Source organism: Oryx dammah, unplaced genomic scaffold (assembly GCF_014754425.2).
Source record: "Oryx dammah isolate SB20612 unplaced genomic scaffold, SCBI_Odam_1.1 HiC_scaffold_28, whole genome shotgun sequence".
NCBI lineage: Eukaryota > Metazoa > Chordata > Mammalia > Artiodactyla > Bovidae > Oryx > Oryx dammah.
This window is the reverse complement of record NW_024070212.1, coordinates 8,491,443-8,512,766: the sequence shown is the minus strand read 5'-3', so window position 1 is coordinate 8,512,766 and position 21,324 is coordinate 8,491,443. Positions and strand designations below refer to the sequence as shown.

General features: G+C 42.0%; 1 protein-coding gene across 1 annotated transcript in view; it reads left to right on the top strand.

The window, feature by feature from the left end:
• LOC120855422 overlaps positions 1-21,019 on the top strand; it is a 74,536-nt gene extending 53,517 nt beyond the window's left edge. The window contains exons 9-15 of the mRNA XM_040229893.1: positions 9,264-9,612; positions 10,768-11,037; positions 12,119-12,226; positions 13,206-13,259; positions 16,857-17,137; positions 17,509-17,580; positions 20,112-21,019. Of these exons, the coding sequence (XP_040085827.1) occupies positions 9,264-9,612; positions 10,768-11,037; positions 12,119-12,226; positions 13,206-13,259; positions 16,857-17,137; positions 17,509-17,580; positions 20,112-20,348 (1,371 nt within the window). The 3' untranslated portion in view covers positions 20,349-21,019. The remainder of the gene's footprint in view (positions 1-9,263; positions 9,613-10,767; positions 11,038-12,118; positions 12,227-13,205; positions 13,260-16,856; positions 17,138-17,508; positions 17,581-20,111) is intronic.
• Positions 21,020-21,324: the final 305 nt, after the last annotated feature.

Genomic DNA, 21,324 nt, shown 5'->3' with positions numbered 1-21,324 from the left:
AGGTACAAAATTGATAACAAATACCAAAAAGCAAAGATTACAAATCTAGAGAAGAGGTTGGATTTTCAAAAATACAATATTAGAGAAAAAAAGTCACAAAAATTATAAAAATATATATATATGAAGTTTACTTTTAAAAATAGGGTCTCTCTCTCTTTTTTATGCAAAGTAATAGTCGGTTATAAAAGTGAAAATTAAAGCAATAATAAAGTGAAAGAAAGTGAAGTCGCTCAGTCGTGTCTGACTCTTTGTGACCCCATGGACTGTAGCCTACCAGGCTCCTCCCTCCATGGGATTCTCCAGGCAAGAGTATTGGAGTGGGTTGTTATTATAGAGGACTTAAAATTAAAAAATAAAAAATATTAAAGAATGATAGTAAAAATATATGTAGGACTTTCTCTGGTGTTGTTGTGGGCAGTGTGGGGTCAGTTTATTTTTGGATAGTTCCTTGAACCAGCTTATATTTCTCAACATCTATAGGGCCCTTCCTATGTAGTTGGTACTAACTACAGGGTGTTTGTTTGTTTGTTTGTTTGTTTTAACTACAGAATTTTAATCTATTGCATCTGTCACTTCCAAGGTGGTTCCCTCTGTTTTAGCTTCTTCTGTTTGCTGGTCTCTTCAGTGTCTAATTTCTACCCTGACACAAGGGGGCGGTGGTGGACACTTTTTTTAGGCTCATTTGTTCAGTCTTGCTGTGGGGAGGGAGGGACGCTTCAAACAAATAACATTGGCATGTGCTCGCAGTGTCTCGGCCACACTGGGTTTGCCCCCACTACCGCTTAGGCTTAGGCTCTAGGTTGCTCTGCCGGGAACTGTCTAAGGCCAGCCCTGGGCTGCATGCAACTCTCAGGTCTAAGCCACTCAGGTTCAGGTACTGGGGTACTCCTCAGAGGTGCAGACTCAGTTGGGCCTGCGTTTTGTGCCCTTTCCAAGTCCGAGCAGCTCAGGTGACCAGGTGTATGGCGAGTGCGGTTGCTGCGATTTATTGCCTCCTCCATCCCTGCCACTTGGTTTTCTGGGTGTACACCTGGCGCACCTTCTCAGGCGGATGTTGACCATCCAGAATCCCACGAAGTCTTGGTTAGCAAAGAAGCCTGCTTGCAGTTTGGTAAATAATGCCTTTCTGGGGCCGTGATTGCCCCCTTCTGGCTCTGGCTGCCTGTCACCGGAGGGGGATGGTCTGCAGCCGGCTAGCTCTGTTCAGTCCTTTGTTCTGTGAGCGGGCCTGGTGGTGTCTTAGGTTAGGGCTTTTCCCCTGGTAGCTATCCCACAGTCTGGTTTGCTAGCCCAAGTTAGTTCGCTCTGATTACCCTCAGGGCATTCAGGCCCAGTCCTTACTCTAAGCAATGCAGCCCGCGCCTCCCTGCCCAGCCCCCGCTTGCTAGTGGCAGGTGCAGGCGTCTGTGCTGCTTCTCTGCTGGGGGAGTTACCGTTGGGCACGTAATCTGTGGGTTTTAATTTTTTATTTATTTTTCCTCCCGGTTATGTTGCCCTCTGTGGTTCCAAGGCTCGTCACAGGCTTGGCAGTGAGAGTGTTTCTTGGTGTTTGGAAACGTCTCTCTTTTTTAAGACTCCCTTCCCAGGATGGAGCTCCATGCCTACCTCTTTTGTTTCTCTTTTTATCTTTTATATTTTTTCCTGACTCCTTAACAAAGACAACGGGCTACTTTTCTGGGTCCCTGATGTTTTCTTCCGGCATTCAGAAGTTGTTTTGTGGAATTTACTCAGCATTCAAATGTTCTTTTGATGAATTTGTGGGGGAGAAAGTGGTCTCCCCATCCTATTCCTCTGCCATCTAAGGACTGCCCCCTCTCTACATATTTTTCTACCCAAAATTCCTGGTGGGAACAGCCTGAGTCCTGAACCCATCTGCTTTAGTCTAGGGTTTGCAGAGCACTCTTGAGAGCTGTAGAAACCTGGAATCTGAGAATCCAAGCTGGAGTCACCCAGCAGAATGCACAAGGCCTCTCCAAGGAAATAAGCTGCTGTAGCCAAACGTCAGGCCTCTGGAAGCCTTGGAAACAATGGTTATCCGTGACCTGAGTCTTTCCTGAGAAGAGGAAATTAGGTGCTTAATCAATGCTACCTACTATTCCCAACCCCAAGTCTTTTTCCTAAGGATAGACCAGATTTTCCTGGCCTTGCCAAATTTAAGTAGAGATTCCCTGGACATTGAGGAAAAGGTAAGGTGAAAGGTGAAAAGATTTTTTTTGTTCCCAATATTTTATTATGAAAACTCTCAAACATATAGAAAACTGGAAAGAATTTTGCAGTGAACACTCAGATACCTACCATCTCAGTTCTCCCATTGGGGTTTTACTTTTCTTGCTATATCACACACCTATTCATCTATCCACTGGTTTAGTCATCCATCAATACATCTTGTTTTTTAAAAGGTGCTGCTTTATTACTTTATTAGTCCTTTATGATTTATAGCAACCTGGTTTTATTTCATCTCTAACACATTTCTGGAAGAAGATGGTACAGGTGGGACATTTCTAGCTTATAGATGAGTAAACTCATTCTCAGGGAAATTCAGAAATTCATCCAAAATCACTATTCTCACTTCCTTGTGGAATGGAAGCCTATAAAGTCTTTTGTACTGATTATTGTAGCTACATTCATGAGAGAAAATGTCAGGTGAGTGAATGAATAACTTTGCTAAGCAATGGACCTAGAAGGAGGACGGCCAAAATATCATCTCATTTCTCAACATCTAGCATTTATTATCAACATGTGTTTTTACAATGAATGAATGACTGCATGCATGAATAAACGAACAAATGAATGAATGCTGGCTAGAGGATCCCAGCTGCTTCTCCAAGTCCCTCTTTTGTCTCTGCAGGGCAAGGAGCCTCTGAAAAGCACTCATCCCCAACAGTGGTGAAAGGCATTGTAGGGGGTTCAGTGATTCTCTCCCTGAACATTTCAGTGGATGCAGAAGTTGAGCACATCACCTGGAGTGGTCCCAAAGAAGCTTTTGCTTTAGCACTCCCAAGTGGACAGATTTTTTGGTTAGACAAAAGCTACCAAGGGCGAATAAACATCCCAGAAAACAACTATTTGTTTATTAACAATCTGACTCTGAAAGATGCTGGTTCATACAAAGCCCGGATAAACCAAAAGGGATCTAAAGACATCAATGAGAGATTCATCTTATATATCTATGATGAGTTCTAAAGAGCATGTGTGAGCTTTGACCTTTTATTTTTAAAAGCAGTCTTTTTTCCTTTTCAGGAATTTATCTAAGATGAAGAGAGCAATGATATTGGCCATTCTCACCCAATTCCATAAATACAGATGTCAAGAGTGAAAAACAACCAAAATATGGTTAAGAGCCATTTAGAGTCTCTCTCTGTTAATATACTTTATCCATCTTGTTAGAGTTCCCATAACAAAATATCACAGACTGGGTCACTTAAACAACTGGAATTCATTTTCTCACAGTTCTGGAGGGTTGAAGCCCGAGATCAAGGTGTCAGCAAGCTTGATTTCTTCTGAGCCTCACTGCTTGGCTTGCAGATGGCCAGCACTTTGGCATGTCCTCACATGGTGGTCCCTCTGTCTGCACTGTCTTAGTCTCCTCTCTTTACAAGGACACCAGTCATACTGGATTAAGGCCCACATTACAACCCCACTTTAACTTAATTATCTCTTTAAAGTCTCTGTCTCCAAATACAGCCACATTCTGAGGCACTAGGGATTATGACTTCAACATAGGAACTTTCATTCGGCCCACTGAATAAAAATAAAGATAGCACTGTGGTCTCTGGTCCCCCAAAACGCTTGTCTTTGTCATGAAATACATTCACCTCTTCTCAACAGCCCCCAAAGTCTTAACTCATTCCATCATCAAATTCAAAATCTTATCTAGATATCATCTAAATCAAATGTATGTGAGATGTGAGGCAAAATTCCTCTCCAGTTATGGACCTGTGAAACCAGACAAGTTACCTGCTTTCATGTTGGCACAGGGACACGATAGACATTTACATTCCAAAAGGGAGAAATTGGAAAGAAGAAAGGGGTCACAGATCCCAAGCAAGTCTAACCCTATTAAGGCAAATTCCATTAGATTTTTTAAAAATATTTTATTGGGGTATAGTTGATTTACAATGTAGTGTTAGTTTCAGATGTACAGCATAGTAAATCTGTTATACATGTATGTATATCCACTCTTTCTTAGATTCTTTTGCAATATAGGCCATTACAGAAAATAAGTAGAATCCCTGTGCTATACACAGGGAACTATACAGTAGTTTCCTGTGCTATACACAGGGAACTATACAGTAGTTTCCTGTGCTATACAGTAGGTCCCTATTAGTTAATCTGTTTTATATGTAGTACTGTGTATAAGTCAATACCAATCTCCTAATTTATCCTTCTCCCTCTCTGGTAACCAGTTTATTTTTTACATCTGTAACTCTATTTCTGTTTTACAGATAAGTTTATTTTTAAGATTCCATGTATAAGCAATATCATATGATATCTTTCTCTGTTTGACTTACTTCTCTCAGTTCAACAATCTCTAGGCCCATTCATGTTGCTATAAATGGAATTATTTCTTTTTTTTAAATGACTGAGTGCTACATCTTTTTAAGGTTCAAGAACCACCCCTAGCAACATGCCCTGGGCCTACATCCTTTAGGCCCATGATGCCAGTGGCAGACCCATTAACCTCTGAACTTCCCATGGGGTCATTCTTCCCTTTTCCTGAAGGATAAGGGATGATCTCAGCTGGATATCTCTACTGGCTTATTCTTGAAAATCCCCCAAATCTGATAGCCTTCCTTCATTTAGTACCATCTGTGTCTGTTTAGTCCAAGCTGGCAGAATTTCTACTTAGATAGTTGATTGGATCCATCAATCACACCATTGTCTATCCATACTCTCAGTGTTTTCTCCAGACACAAATTCTCATTTTTTAGCAATATAGATAGGCTGAGACTTTTCCAAATCTTCAAATTCTGGTTTCTTCTTGTTTAACAATTCCTTCCTCAATTTATCTTTCCTTTCTGACATTTTACTACTAGCAAAAGGAGAAAACAGACTTCTGGGGTAGTTCAGTTGGTAAAGAATCCACCTGCAATGCAGGAGACCTGGGTTCAATCCCTGGGTTGGGAACATCCCCTGGAGGAGGGCATGGCAACCCACTCCAGTATTCTTGCGTGAAGAATTCCACAAACAGAGGAGCCTGGCAGCCTATGGTCCATGGGGTTGCAAAGAATCGGGCTCAACTGAGCGACTAAGCACAGCACAAAAGGAGAAAACAAGTAGTGGCCTCAGCACTTTGCTTGGAGATCTCCTTAACTGAACAATAAGTTCATCACTTAAACGTTTAAAAGTAGAACACAATTTGTCTAAGTTCTTTGCTGCTTTATAGTAAGTATCACTTTTCCTCCAATAACATGTTCTTCATTTTCAACTAATACCTTATCAGGAACACCAGTAATGTTTATATTTCTACCAATGTTATGTTAATGATAATATGTCTATCTCTGAGATAATAGAGGCTTTCTCTACAGCTGTCTTCTTTCCTTTTAAGCTCTTACCAGAATCACCTTTAACATCCCTATTTTTATGAACAGTCTCTTGAAGACAATCTAGGCTTTTTCTCACATGCATATTAAAACTCTTCCAGCTTCTATCCATTAACCAGTTCCAAAGTCACTTCAACATTTTTGGGAATTTGTCACAGTAGCACCCCAGGTCTGGTACAAAAGTCTGTATTGGTTTGCTAGGGCTGTCATAACAAAACAGCACAGACTGAGTGACTTAAACAAGAAAAGTTTGTTTGTTTTTTTTTCACAAGTCAGAAGGCTAGTTAAGATGTCAGCAGGCTTGGTTTCTTCTGAGGCCTATTTCCTTGGCTTGCATACAGCCACCTTCTTTCCCTATGTCCTCAGATGGTTGTCTCTGTCTGTGTTGTCTTTATCTCAGTCTCCTTTTTTATTTTTTTAATTTTAATTAATTTATTTATTTTAATTGGAGGCTAATAACTTTACAATATTGTAGTGGTTTTTGCCAAACATTGACATGAATCAGCCACAGGCCCACATGTGTTCCCCATCCAGAACCCTCCTCCCACCTCCCTCCCCATCCCATCCCTCTGGGTCATCCCAGTACATCGAACCTGGACCAGCAGTCCACTTCACATATGATAATATACACATTTCAATGCTACCCTCTCAAATCATCCTACCCTCGCCTTCTCCCATGGAGTCCAAAAGACTGTTCTTTACATCTGTCTCTCTTTTGCTGTCTTGCTTATAGGGTCTTCGTTACTATCTTTCTAAATTCCATATATATGTGTTAGTATACTGTATTGGTGTTTTTCTTTCTGACTTACTTTGCTCTGTATAATAGGCTCCAGTTTCATCCACCTCATTAGAACTGATTCAAATGCATTCTTTTTAATGGCTGAGTAATATCCCATTGTGTATATGTACCACAGCTTTCTTATCCATTTGTCTGCTGATGGACATCTAGGTGGCTTCCATGTCCTGGTTATTGTAAACAGTGCTGTGATGAACATTGGGGTACACAAGTCTCTTTCAATTCTGGTTTCCTCAGTGTGTATGCCCAGCAGTGGGATTGCTGGGTTGTATGGCAGTTATATTTCCAGTTTTTTAAGGAACCTCCACACTGTTCTCCATAGTGGCTGTACTAGTTTGTATTCCCACCAACAGTGTAAGAGGGTTCCTTTTTCTCCACACACCCTCTAGCATTTATTGCTTGTAGACTTTGGGATAGCAGCCATTCTGACTGGTGTGAAATGGTACCTCATTATGGTTTAGATTTGCATTTCTCTGATAATGAGTGATGTTGAGCATCTTTTCATGTGTTTATTAGCCATCTGTATGTCTTCTTTGGAGAAATGTCTATTTAGGTCTCTGGCCCATTTTTTGATTGGGTCATTTATTTTTCTGGAGTTGAGCAGCAGGAGTTGTTTGTATATTTTTGAGATTAATTCTTTGTCAGTTACTTGGTTTGCTATTATTTTCTCCCATTCTGAAGGCTGTCTTTAAACCTTGCTTATAGTTTCCTTCATTGTGCAAAAGCTTTTAAGTTTAATTAGGTCCAATTTGTTTATTTTTGCTTTTATTTCCATTATTCTGGGATGTGGGTCATAGAGGATCCTGCTGCGATTTATGTCAGAGAATGTTTTGCCTATGTTTTCCTCGGAGTTTTATAGTTTCTGGTCTTACATTTAGATCTTTATTCCACTTTGAGTTTATTTTTGTGTATGGTGTTAGAAAGTGTTTTAGTTTCATTCTTTTACAAGTGGTTGACCAGTTTTCACAGCACCACTTGTTAAAGAGTTTGTTTTTTCCCCATTGTATATTCTTGCCTCCTTTGTCAAACATAAGGTGTCCATAGGTGTGTGCATTTATCTCTGGGCTTTCTATTTTGTTCCATTGATCTATATTTCTGACTTTGTGCCAGGACCATACTGTCTTGATGACTGTGGCTTTGTAGTAGAGCCTGAAGTCATGCAGGTTGATTCCTCCAGTTACATTCTTCTTTCTCAAGATTGCTTTAGCTATTTGAGGTTTTTTGTATTTCCTTACAAATTGTAAAATTATTTGTGCTAGCCCTCTGAAAAATACCATTGGTAGCTTGATAGTAACTGCACTAAATCTATAGATTGCTTTGGGTAGTATACTCATTTTCACTACATTGATTCTTCCAATCCATGACAGGGTATATTTCTCCATCTGTTTGTGTCCTCTTTGATTTCTTTCATCAGTGTTTTATAGTTTTCTATATATAGGTCTTTTGTTTCTTTAGGTAGATATATTCCTAAGTATTCTATTCTTTTCGTTGCAATGGTGAATGGAATTGTTTCCTTAATTTCTCTTTCTGTTTTCTCATTGTTAGTGTATAGGAATGCAAGGGATTTCTGTGTGTTAATTTTATATCCTGCAACTTTTTTTTTAGGAGATCAGTCATGTTGGACTAGGGACCATCCGAATGACCTGATTTTAAATTAATTACCTTTGTTTCCAAATACAGTCCTATATTCAATCACACTCCGAGGTACTGGGGGTTAAGACTTCAACATATGCATTTGGCGGGGGGACAAAATTAAGCCTTTGGCTTAATTTTTCTATCATATCGTTTGAACTTCTTTACTGATTTGTAGGGAGCTCTGTGTATATTAAGGAAATGGAACTCTATGCAGTTAAGAGAAACAGAAATAATCAACTTAATATATACTAATATATAACAATTTCCAAAATATATTATTTAAAAAATTTAAAGCTTCAGGACTATATGTATAATATGCTATCATACATGTGTCTATAACAAGAATATCTCTGAAAAGATCAACAAGAAATTCATAACACTAATTCCACCCAAGAACAATAATTCCTAAGGAGAAAAATTAGGTTGCTAGGGGCAAAAGAGCTTGTTTCTTTGTGTGTGTATGCATCCCTTTTGTATCTTTGCAATTTCAGTTTTATATATTGCCTATTCCAAAAAAAAAGTAAGTGAACTTACACACACACACATGCACACACACACTGTAAACAGAGGAGATGGAACAAAAGGGAAGGAGAGGACCAGGAAGAAAGTCTGAAAGCAAAATGGATACCAAATTTCGACCAAAAGGCAAGGGCAACTCAAATTATAGAGGCAGAGCTTCCAGCTCTCTAGAGTCTGAGGCTAGCTCAATTCATTTATTTATTAATATTTACCAAAGATTCATGAGTGCCTTTCATGGGTCAGGCAGATGCTGGATGTTCAGGTATGGATACTGGCTCTGTCTTTAAGGAATTCACAGACTGGTGGGGGAGAGAGAGTATTCAGACTATTGTCATGTTGAGTCACAGTGATAACACCTGTAGAGGGTACTAGGTAAGCGCACAGAGGAAAGGCACTCAACATTTGTGGGAAACTAAGTAAAAAAGAAAGAAAACTTCCCACAGGAACAGCACTCCCAGGGCACTGTGAAACCCTAAGAGTCTTCAGAGAGAGGGAAAGAAAGTATGGATGCAGAAATCTACATTGCTTTTTGCTGGGGTAGGCATGTCTCCTAGGGTGTCCTCAAAAGGGCAGAGAGGCAGGAGAGGCCTGGGTATGCACTAGGCAGAGCCAGGTGCTTACTTGGCATGACATGTGAAAGCAGTAGGTATGCCTCATCAGAAAAGCAGGGAAGGGATCCTGGGCAGGAGGGTCTCTGGGACTTCAGTCCCTTCAGGCAGGCTAAGGGTCAAAGGGTCAGGACCAGTGGCTGAAATTGCAATATCTCATCTCTGACTACAGATCTAGGAGCCTCCCGAGGAGGACCAATGGGGGATATGGTGCTGGGGGTCCTTGGGGAGCCAATCACCCTGTCCCTGGCACTCCTGGACAGTCAGCACATAGACAATGTTGTCTGGATGTTTAACACGTCTATTATCAGCCAAGAGTGGAGAGAAGAAGCAACAGCCAATCAGCTCATTGAGTTCAAGGATCCGGATCAGAACACAGTGTGGGTCTCGAGCCAAGACTACTCTCTAAAGATTGTCCAGCTGAAGATGGAGCACACTGGCGTCTACCATGCCTACATGTGCTCAAATGCCAGACTTGCCAGTGTGAAGCACATCAATCTGCGCATTTACCGTGAGTTTCTGAGTTGAGCACCCATCATTAGATTCCTTTCCTGAAAGATTTCTCTCTTTGTTTCCTATCCCACCTCCCTCCTCCTACAAAATGCCTCAGACCACTAGGACGACTACTCAGTTCACACCAGTCAGTTCACAGGAGGACAATACAACCAGCAGATGGGCAAAATCTCCCTGCTCAGAGCCCCCTTCTTCTAGGTTTCCAGTTAAGCCTCAACCAAGCAACTTTCGGTACTTGCCCTGTCCTCCTGCATTGATTATTGGGTAGGACCAGGAACTCTCCAACATGTATTTTTATAGAACATTGCAATTTTGTATAAAGGCAAGGCTGGCTGGGATAAAATCATAGAAGACTGTGGACAAAGTCTTTAATATCCTGTGAGCTTCAAGATCTTGGAAGGGTACTCACTTTCCCTAAGTGTGGGGTGCAGAACTCATAGTATCCCTCCTCCACCTTGGGCTTCACTGGAGCTTGGCTAGGACACTGTATAATTTATATTTGCCAGCTCCTTCACCTGTGCCATTCAGACATGGTCGACCTATTTCCTGCCTGGGCATGTTGGTGTCTCAGTACTTGGGAAAAGAGTCACAATCCATGAACCTGTTAAAATATGTAAGTCAGCTAGTTCACATCTATTGTTGCCTACTGTGACTCAAATATCAAAGAACCAGGAAGAAAACCAAGTAAAAGGAACAAGAAACTGGGAACAAAGGGTGCCAGCCATATGTTGCTTTTAAAATTGCTAGTATTTATTAAGTACTTACTCTGCAACAGTGCTCTGCTCTCCTTTCTGTGTTCCTTATCTTGTGTAAGTAAACAAATTAGATGATGGGACCTCAGAATGTAAGCCTTGGAGGGTCTCAGGGCAGGTGGAAGCATTGTGCTTATCTGCACTAATTGGTTTGCTTGTTCTTCACGATATACAATATAGAATGATGCAGTATGTTTTTTCACCTTTCATTAACTCCTCTATTTCACATATCTGAGCATCAAGTGGTAAGCTGAGATTTCATAGCAACCAAAGGAAAGGCCAGGTGAACCTTCCCAGCCCTAAGGCAGTGTCAACACACAATTTTATGAATATATTTTGAATGGTCCCTGCCCAGTGGGCAGGCCTGACTCCACATCTGGTCTGCCTTTCTCTTCACACAGAGAGGCTGAAGAAGCCAAAAGTCACGAGGAGCCTCAGGCTCACAAAGGATGGCATCTGCAAAGTCAGCCTGACATGCTCAGTGGAGGACAGTGGACACAATGTAACATATGGATGGACCCCTCTGCCTAAAGGAGCTGTCATTTCCCAAGGGGGAGCTCACCTCAGCATCTCCTGGAGAAGTGGAGAAAAACACCCCAACTTCACCTGCACAGCCAGCAACCCTGTCAGCAACAGCTCCCAGCAGTTTCTTTCTAGGGACCTCTGTCCAGGTTGCTCCCCATCTCTGTTCAGCCAGACCTCAGAGCCTTGGGTCCTTGGACCCAAGAGTTTTCCTTCCGAGTGGTTCTTTATGAAGTGCAGCAAGCGGAGTGAGAGTCTTTAGAGCAGCACATGCCAATAGAAACATAACAGAAGTCACATAGGTAATTTAAATTTTTAAGTCATATGGAAAAGGCAAAAGCAAAGGTAAAATTAATTTTAATCATATATTTTATTTTACCCAACATATCCAAAATATCATCCTTCAACATGTAATCAATACAAATAATTAATTCATGACATAATTTGCATTTCAGTTTGTATGAAGCTTTTGAAATCCAGGATGTACTTTACCCTTATGGCACATCTCAATGAAGATGCTAAATTCTCATGGGAAGTACTTGATCTGAATTCAAATTTAATAAAATTTGCCATTGAAAAAATATACTTATATCCAACTTGTTCCAAATATACTTAACAGTTTTTCAATTAGGAATTGAGTAACTATTTTTAAATTTAAATTTTAATTAATTGAAATTAAATAGTTTAATTCCTCAGTCATACTAACCAAGATCACACAGCAAAAGCAGAATTGAGATTCAACATTCTGTGCTCTGCTCTTCCCTAGGGAGAAGTGGGGGGGGGGAAGGGAAGGTCACCCAGGGTGTGAAAATGCTGAGTCAGGCTGTGACCGGCAAATGGGTTTAGAGCCCTGATCAATAGTAATCTGGACCTAGAACTACCTACCTAGAACTCTCCTTATGCCGTTTTTAGAGAAGGGCAGTGGTGTGACGGATGAGGGTGTTTTAGAGTCTGGCAGCCTGCATTCAAGTCCCAGCTCCGGTTCTCTGTGTCACTGGGCAAGATAAACCTCTCCCTCAGGGGTGGCGCCTGCCTTACTGCTATAATTTCTTGCTTAGAGGATGACTGCTCAATACATAGCTGTAGAACGAATGAATGAAAAGGAATATTTTCTGCAATAGTGTGGGATTTTAAGAGGCAGGTAGGATGCCCATTCTGTTCTGTCCACAGTTTGCCCTAACTCTCTTGTTATTACTTATACTAATACCCCCCCCCGTTTCCTCTTCACAGGACCTGAAAGAAGCACAGAGTTTTGGATCGGGCTCTCCCTGGTGGTTCTTTTCATCCTTCTGGGCTTTGGGATTTCTGGCTGGTGCTTTTGGCAGCAACAAAGACGATGTGAGTTTCTGAGATCAGGGACATCTGCCAGTACTAGGCCATTTCCTTGGAACCTTTGGAGACGTCCTTGTCCTCTTATAATCCCCTCCTACCCCTTCTCTCTCAAGACCTCATTTCTTCTCAGAGTGATCAGGGAGGGGTGTCAGTGGGGACTCTTTAGTTGCAAATAATTGAAACCCAGCTCAAACTAGCTTAGACAAAAAAGGGTGAGGAGAAGCGTAAGGGGAGTGAGTTGTTATCTGAGGGCTCATATGTCAGTCTTTGGGGAAGGAAGGGAAGAGCTGGCCTAGAGACAAACATCACCAGAGACTCAAAAGTCACTAGAGTACTCCATCTTTCATCCCTATTTTTCCCTTTGAGCCAGCTTAACTCTCTTTCCTCAGCCAACTGAAGGGCAGGGTGGGTAAAATGTACCAAAACAGAGCAGCTAGCAGCTCCAGGCGCACAGGTACTAGTAGTTCAGACACCAGGAGGGGGAGAAAGATGTTTCCCCACCAACTCCAGTTTGCAGAACCTTAGAAACCTGATTGGCTCCACTTAAGTCATGTGACTATTGCTTGGACTAATCACTGTGGGCAATAGGATGAACTTTTGGGATTGGCAGCTCTTTCTGGAATATTGAAGAGAGATGGAGTAGTTTCCAGGAAGAACAGATTGGTTAAAACACAAGGTCCCTGGAAGAATTACTGTGAGTCACCAAACCAAACAGATAAGTGGCTACCACAGAAGGATTATAGCTCTTCCTTCCAGAGAGATGGCAGAAGGCTGCAGAGCATTCTCCTCAGCTGAAAATGACCCTAGACTCTGGCCATCCCTTCCTGTGGGCTTGTACTCACATCAGGGTTCACCCTCCTCCCAAAAGCCTTTTCCCTGTCTACATCTTCAGAAATCTCTCTCCCTCTCCTCTGACTTTCACAAAATCAGAGACTCTCTCCTCTCACAGCCCTATTGACACTCCTTCTCTAACTTGGTTTCCTAGGTTCAGCCCCAGCTTTCAGTTCCAGTCAAGCTGAGACCTCAGTTGACACACCAGGTAATGTGTCACCAATGACACAGGCTATGGGGTCCCAGGCCACACAAAAGCTCCAGAGCATGGCTACTCAGAGTGTGATCTGCATGTGTGACCAGCAACATGAGTATCCCCAGGAGCTTGTTAGAAATGCAAATCTTGAGCACCACCACATAATACTGAACATGAATCTGTTATAATAAGATCTGTAGGTGAGTCACAAGACTGTTAAAGTTTGAGAAGCAACGTGTTAAAGGAAGGTGATTTGGGGAACAAAAGACACAAGGAGGCTGGACTCCTGAAAGATGGTAACCAGAGCTAAGAGAAGTAGTCTGTCCTCTGGGATCTCTAGTATTCCTCAGCATTGACTGTCATTACTGCAGTGTGCCCCATGATGAGGATGAAGTTATTGGCTCCACTCCAAGAATGGAGATACAAAGACCAAATGCAATAGCAAATCTGTGACAGAAGCAAAATTAACACTTCATTGAAATTAAAATTCATAAGACTTTCTAGTTACCTAGTACCCAAGAGTATTACTGAAATTCATAAGACTTTCTAGTTACCTAGTAGCCAAGAGTATTACTGAAGCAGTGGTTTTCAGGTTTTTGAAAAAGCTAAGGAATGCTTTCTTCAAACAAAATATTATGCAACACCCCAAAAATACAATGCATGTAAAAGTGGAGCTGTTCTGCTGAGCCTTGGGATGGAGAGCTGAGATGCCTGCACCCTACTGTCCCACTCCAGAATCTCGATGTTCTAAATTGCCACCTTGAACTCTGGAACTCTGGAGTTCTAAGGAATCCCCAAACCCTGACCACTCAGTCAAACCCTTCTTTAAAAAATCCCGTGTCACCTCTCATGGAGGGGATGAACCAGGGAGGTAGAATAGGAAGAGGGCCTGTTGGGGGGAGCCAGGGGCTCAGTGTCTAACATTGTAGCCTTTTCTGATAGGAAAGTGTAACCAAGAAAAAAAGAGGCAAGAAATGGAAATAAAACTGGACTTTGGAGATTCCCCCCAGCTTTCTCCTTAGAGCTGGCAGGACAGACCCTGGTCTCCGCTAGCCTGAAGTCTCCTTCTGTGGCATCCTGGGCACAAGAGGAAGAGTGAAAAAGTACTGGGGATGCCACTGTCATCCATGGACCCCTGCCTCCCACAGCACCTCTCCCCAGTGCCCAAGTCCTGCTTCTTTCATTTCTCCACTATCTCTTCAGCTTCCTTTTCTCTAAAGACTCTGCCACTGCCTGAGTTCATACTGTCACCAATTTTTTGTTTTATTGAATAGGTTCTTTTTTTTTTCATTGAAAAGTCAAATATTCACATGGTATAAATTAAAAATAATCCCCTCCTTCCAATGCCCAGGTATTTCCCTGAAAAGACCTCCATTGTTAAGATATGTGTATGTCTACATCCTTTGAGAGCATTTTCATGCATTTACAAGCTATACAGTTTTCCTTTGATCACACATGCGAGAGTAATCTATTACATTTTTCTGAGTCTGCTTTTTTAACTTAATTGTAGATTAAGACTGACTCTCATTTATTCCATTCTACAGATATACCGTAACAAGTCTTTATTAACAGACATTCCCATTCCTTGTAACTTCCTCTCTAAAATACTATAATAGTTTCCTAACTAGCCATTCTCTCTCCAGATTTTCTCCTTTTTTAGCCCTTCTGATCCCACTTTGCAAAGCCCAATTATGACTATTCTATAAACATCATGGCTCCTTGTGGTCTTTGTCTGTTACTCAAAAGGCAAGATAACCTAGTGGTCATGTATGTAAATTCTTTAATATTTATTTATGTATTTATTTTTGGCTGCGTCCAGTCTTAGTTGCAGACGCTGGATCTTCTTTGTGGCACACAGGCTGCTTTCTAGCTGTGACAAAAGCTCCAGAGCATGTGGGCTTTGTGATTTGTGGTATGCAGGCTCTCTAGTTGAGGAGCATGGGCTCAGGAGTTGCAATGCACAGGCTTAGTTGCCCTGTGGCCTGTGGGATCTTAGTTTCCCGATCAGGGATCCAACCTGCATCCCTCAGTTGGAAGACAGATTCTTAACCACTGGACCACCAGGGAACTCCCAGGTGTATAAGATCTGAGGTCAGATAATCCTGTGTTTCAATCTTAGCTCTCCTCCTTTGTAGTGATCTTGGGCATTTCAGTCTCTAAACCTTAGTTTCCTTACTTTGCAAAATGAGGGCACCAACCTCTCAGCATTGCTGTGAGGACTGCAAGGGACAACAGGGAGTCCACAGTATACACTCAATAGGAGATAACTCTGTGTGTCGGAGCAGGGAGGCTCAGACATGTCCGACTCTTTGTGACCCCGTGGACACAGAAGCCCACCAGGCTTCCTCTGTCCATGGGATTCTCCAGGCAAGAATACTGGACTGGCTTGACATTTCCTTCTCCAGGGGATCTTCCTGACCCAGGGATCGAACCTGCATGTCTTGTGTCTCTTGCATTGGCAGACATGTTCTTTACATGTTCTTCCCAGGTAGATAAGTACTATTATCACTCAATATTGGGCCAGGTTACCTTTAGTCTACTTTTTTCCTATGTAAAAGTCATAGGGGGTAGTACTGAGTATCAGGTAAGAACATCAGGAGCAGACTACTTGCATTCAAATCCTGGCTCTCCCACTTAAACTTGGGCAAATATTCAACCTTAAAGTGCTCCATTTCTTAACCTGTGAAACATAAATAAGGATAGTTATTATCTATGCTTAACAGGGTTTTATGCAGGTTGATGAATTTATTCATGACAAGCATTGTTTTTAGAACAGTGCCTGACACCACAATTGGCACCTAAAAAATGTAAACCATTATTATTCTACATGTAGATCAAATGGGTTGATTGATATGCTCCAAAGGCAGTAGAGGTCCACCCAGTTGTTTAAAGCAGCCACACATTCTGATTGTCCTATGCCCAAACCAGGTGATTGCTAAATATTTTAAATATCATCCTTTCCCAAAAGAGAGGGTGCCTCAAGTTTCATACCTGCCTTTAATCATGCTGTTCTCTCTGCCAAGAATCCACTTTCACTCATCGAAATCCCATTGTGAAGGCCCACCTTAATTCCATCCTTTCATAAGCTCTTCTCTGCTTCTGAACTGGAGACTATGTCCTCTCACTCATGCACTTTCCTCCTCGTTTTCCTGTGACATTGTCAGATCTGGCCTGACATAATTTGATTTATGTATGTATCTGACTCCCAGCTAGACAGTGTACTCCTTCAACACCAGGTCTAATTCACCTTTATGTTTCCCCAGAATACCTAGTTTACTTTATTCAACAAGACCAGTTTTGCTCACTGAGAGATGCTAAGCCCATCACATGTCACACTCAATCAATGTTTATCAAATGAATGAATAAGTGAGTGCTTGAAAGAGAGGAGGAAGGGGGAGGGGAAGGGGAATGGAGCCCCATGAGGGAAGACAGGAAAACACCTTCCTTCTCCTCCAGCTCTCTAGGCCTCATCTAGGGTAAGAGTCAGAGCAGCCTGAATCCTTACACAAAGCAAGAGAGAGGGGGCTGCTGGTACATCCTTTACCAACCCTGAACAATGTGTCCCAGAGCCCACTGCTGGCCACACACCATACTCCATGCTTTCACAAGGGTATGAGAAGCTGGACACTCTCCCTAAGACTGCCAGGCACGCCTCCGACAGCAGCTCTGACAGCAATGGGGCGACTGAGGAGGATGAGGGGAGGACAGGGATGCACCAGCCCATCAATGGAAGAGACCGGGTGTGTGACTCAGTCACTCAGGAAGAAGCCGGACTTGACTCAGACTCTGAGGGCCAAGCAGAGTATGATCTCGTCACTCCAGATGATATGGCACCAGCGCTTGTCATTGAAGGGGAAACGGTGTACACACACGTATTCCTTAATTTGCAGGTGAGCTCTTTTGATCAGTACACCTTCCCTCGCCCTTCCCTTCGAGCACCATCCAATATCCTGGAAGGCTAATCCCTCCAAATTTGGGGACAGGCACAGTGGTGCATGGGTAGAGAATTGTGATTCTATCCATGTTTACCAACCTCAGGGACCCTCAAAGCAAAGGAACCCATCCCTCAGCTCCCAATCTTCTGCCATAAATAAGGAAGGTGGTGGGAAAACAGAGGTGCTGTCTCCACTGCACTAAGGCAGTGCTACCCTCTGTGTGAAATCAGAACCTGGTGAGGTGTTCCTTCACCTCAAGGACTGAGGGTGAACCTCTGGAAAACTTTTTGGGTGATTATGGACAGTCTGGCATTGATCTGTTACAGGGAAAGACTCCAGTTCCTCAGAAGAAAGAGGATTCAGCCACGCTCTACTACTCTATACAGAAACCTCAGATGGTGAGAACAATTTCCTCTGTATCCTGAGGTCCATAAAGCAAGACCCAGACCATTTTAACTGAAAGAGAGGAACTTAAGCTCCACCCACTGTACACCCCCTGACACACTCCTTGGTCCTTAGAAACAATTATTCCTGATTTACATCTGTGCAGCCAAAAGCTGAACATTTCTAAGTAATTTAATAATCTTATATTGCTTGGTCTTAACACTGACGAAAATGAGTCTCTAAACACAAACACTATATGGTCCATATATGTTTCTAAATCTATCTCTCATCCATCAAAATGGAGAAACTTTCCAAAACAATTGGAATATAACCAACAGTATAATGTCAAGATTTTTTGGAAAATGTGCTATTAATTACAGCACATTGGTCTCTTTATAGTGTTAAAAGATCCCTTAAGCATAGAAATGGAGAAGGAAATGGCAACCCACTCCAGCATTCTTGTCTGGAGAATCCCATGGACAGAGGAGCCTGGGGGGCTACTGTCCTTGAGGTCGCACAGAGTCAGACACGACTGAGTGACTGAGCACTAAGCATGGAAATTCCCATTAATCATAAGTTTATATGAACTTTTATAGTTTATAAAACATTGACAAACATAGTCTCATCTGATCCTTTTAATATCTCTGTAAGTGTGCTATTGTGCAAATTTTATAGCCAGGGAAGCTGAGATTGAGGAAACTAAGTTTGCCTAAGTACACAGAGCTAGTGGTTAGGAAACCAGAGTTTTTAATTAATCCGAAAACTCTTAAACGATTAACTTTGATCTGAATCTGGCTGTCTGTTCCACTTTCATTTTCCTGAAAATATTGGGCCCATTCATACTTTTGCTTTAACCCCCCCCCAAGAATTCCCTCCCTGTAAAATGTTCAAATAAGATTTTTTTTTTTTTTAGCTCTCAAAGTTTTTCAGTTATGCTCCTTCTCCATAGCTGATGAATCAAATAGTAGATATTTATTGAATACCTTTTGTTTGCCCAGAACTGGGCTGAGTGCTCTGGGGATTCAGATATGTTTAAGGCACTAGCCTTGACTTTTAAGACTTGTTATATTATCTATCTTTAATGTAGGAGAGTTGGAGTGATTTAGTAACTTGGATGGGGAGAAAAATTACTCCACATGACTACATATTATGTATGCAGTTTCCAAGGGTTTTTCATACATTGGAAATGGTAGATAGCACTACACAGAGGTAGAAAGGAACGACTTCATGGAAAAAATAATTTGGACTAGACCTTAAAAAGACTGATAGAATTTTCTTGGTAAACACTTGTGCAACTATATAGTTTGATTCAACCATCTTCTGCCTCATGTCCTGATTTCTAGAGCATGGCCTAATGCTTAACCAGCTAAGAACTTTATCTTTGGCCTTGAACCCAAATCTATTATTCACCATTCCCAAAGCTGCTTGGGCCTGGCCCTTTGTGTTTGCATCAATCCTAGTCAATCTTAAAGTCATGAACATCAGTCCCTGCTCCAAGTTTCAGACAGGTCATGAGACCCCCTTTGTCTGGTCAGTCCTGAATGACTCCTACACCACTCTAGGAACTTAAGGTCCCTAAAAGCACCCTCACCCACAATATAAGTGAAAAATCAATGCATTTCCTGAGCCAACCTCCAGATCAAATTTATTCTTTACCTTCAGAATTTTAAGGAATCCTAGTCTGGGTTTCCTAAAGCCACTATTTCCCACTTGATCAGGAAATCCTCAAGCCTTCTTTAGTTATTATTTTCTAACACTTGTATCTGCATGATATCTCAAAGAAGGTTGTGCTATTCCCAAGCTATTGCTGGTACCTGACCTCCTCTCTGGGCTTCCCAGGTGGCTCAGTGATAAAGAATTCACCTACAATGCAGGAGACTCAGGTATGATCCCTTGATTGGGAAGATTCCCTGGAGGAGGAAATGGCAACCCACTCCAATATTCTTGCCTGGAAAATCCCATGAACAGAGGAGCCAGGCGGGCTATAGCCCATGGGGTGGCAAAAGAATGGACACGACTTCGTGACTAAAGAACAACAGACCTTCCCTCTGCCTCAGCTTATGTCTCATCTGCTCTTTTGAGCCGTTCCTGAACACTCACAAACAAGGGATTCCCAGAACCCTTGGAACATGAAGGTCTAATGGTTTGGACTATTACTATGGAACCCAACCTCTAAAACTTGAATTATCTTTATAAATGTTTCTCTCGCTAGGGTGAAGATTGGGATCCTAAACTGTAGCTTCTTGAGAGCAAGGCCTTTTATTGTCATTTATGAACCCCCTCAACTTGTTGCACAAAACTGTCCTAAATCTCCCTTCCAGAGAGCCTGGCACATAGTGCTTACCATTAGGAGATTTTCCATAAATGCTTATCATCAGCTTGAATGATTGCTCCATCCCTAGGCCAATCCATATGACCTTACTTCTATAGCATGGACCAATCATAGCCTGGCCTCACCTTCCTCTCTCCTCCCAGCACAAGGCTGAGAAAATTGGTACCTTCCAGGCTTTATTAACCATATCCTTGTGTGTCTTTTGGCTCACAGGTTGTGCCACCACTGCAACAGAATGACCTTAAGTCTCCTGAAATACCTACCTATGAAAATGCCCCCCTGAAAAGAAAAGCAGCTACCTCCCTCAGTGAGGTTGGAGAGGCTGCTAGACCTAATAAGGCCCGGGCCCCTGCAGACAGAAGAACTACAGAATTTCCTTCATTGTCTCAGAATTGCATGGATTTGTGCCTCCTCTTTTTCTCACACCTCATGAATTCCCACATCCACTAACAGATCAGACAGCCTCTGGGCTCTGTTTGTCTCCTTCTATGCTCATACTGTACAACCTCTCAGCTCAAATGTATGCCTCAAAATTCTGCCAAGGCTGGACATGTCATCAAAGGGGACCAGGATCTTCACATGGTCCTATAAACAGCTGCTAAAATAAATCCAAAAGGTAGTCTCACTTATGAACACAAAGATCTAAGTGAAATCATGACCACTGTAGTATTTTTCAAATAAAAGATTAGAAATAACCTAAGTGTCCATTTAGTAGGAATCTGATTAAACACATGAAAGTGTACCCATGCAATGGCAAAGCCTGCCACCTTTTTAAAAAAGGAAAGTAGAGACTAATATGTTCTGCTATAGAAGGAGCTCTAAGATACGTCATTTGATGGACAGAACAAAGCCCTGGACAGTGTGTATCATATGTCACCAGTTGAATAAAAAAGAAATAGATAGCTGTATGTTTACATAAAGAAAAATTCTGAAAGGAAATGCAAAAAATTATCAGTGACTGCCTCTGGGATGAAGCTGGATTGGTTTGGGGACTTTTTTACTGCATATATTTTGTACAGCTGGATTTTTTAAACCATTTGTGTGTATTACTCTTTTTAACCAGTATGCTTGGGCTTCCTTTGTGGCTCATCTGGTAAAGAATCTACCTGCAAAGCAGGAGACCTGGGTTCAATCCATGGGTTGGGGAGATTCCCTGGAGAAGGGAAAGGCTACCCACTCCGGTATTCTGGTCTGGAGAAGTCCATGGGGTCGCAAAGAGTCGGACACGACTGAATGACTTTCACTTTCACATTACTCTATTTATATATTTTTAAGCACCTAAAACTGATGGAATTCCAGTTGAGCTATTTCAAATCCTAAAAGATGACCTGTGAAAGTGCTGCACTCAATATGCCAGCAAATTTGGAAAACTCAGCAGTGGCCACAAGACTGGAAAATGTCAGTTCTCATTCCAATCTCAAAGAAA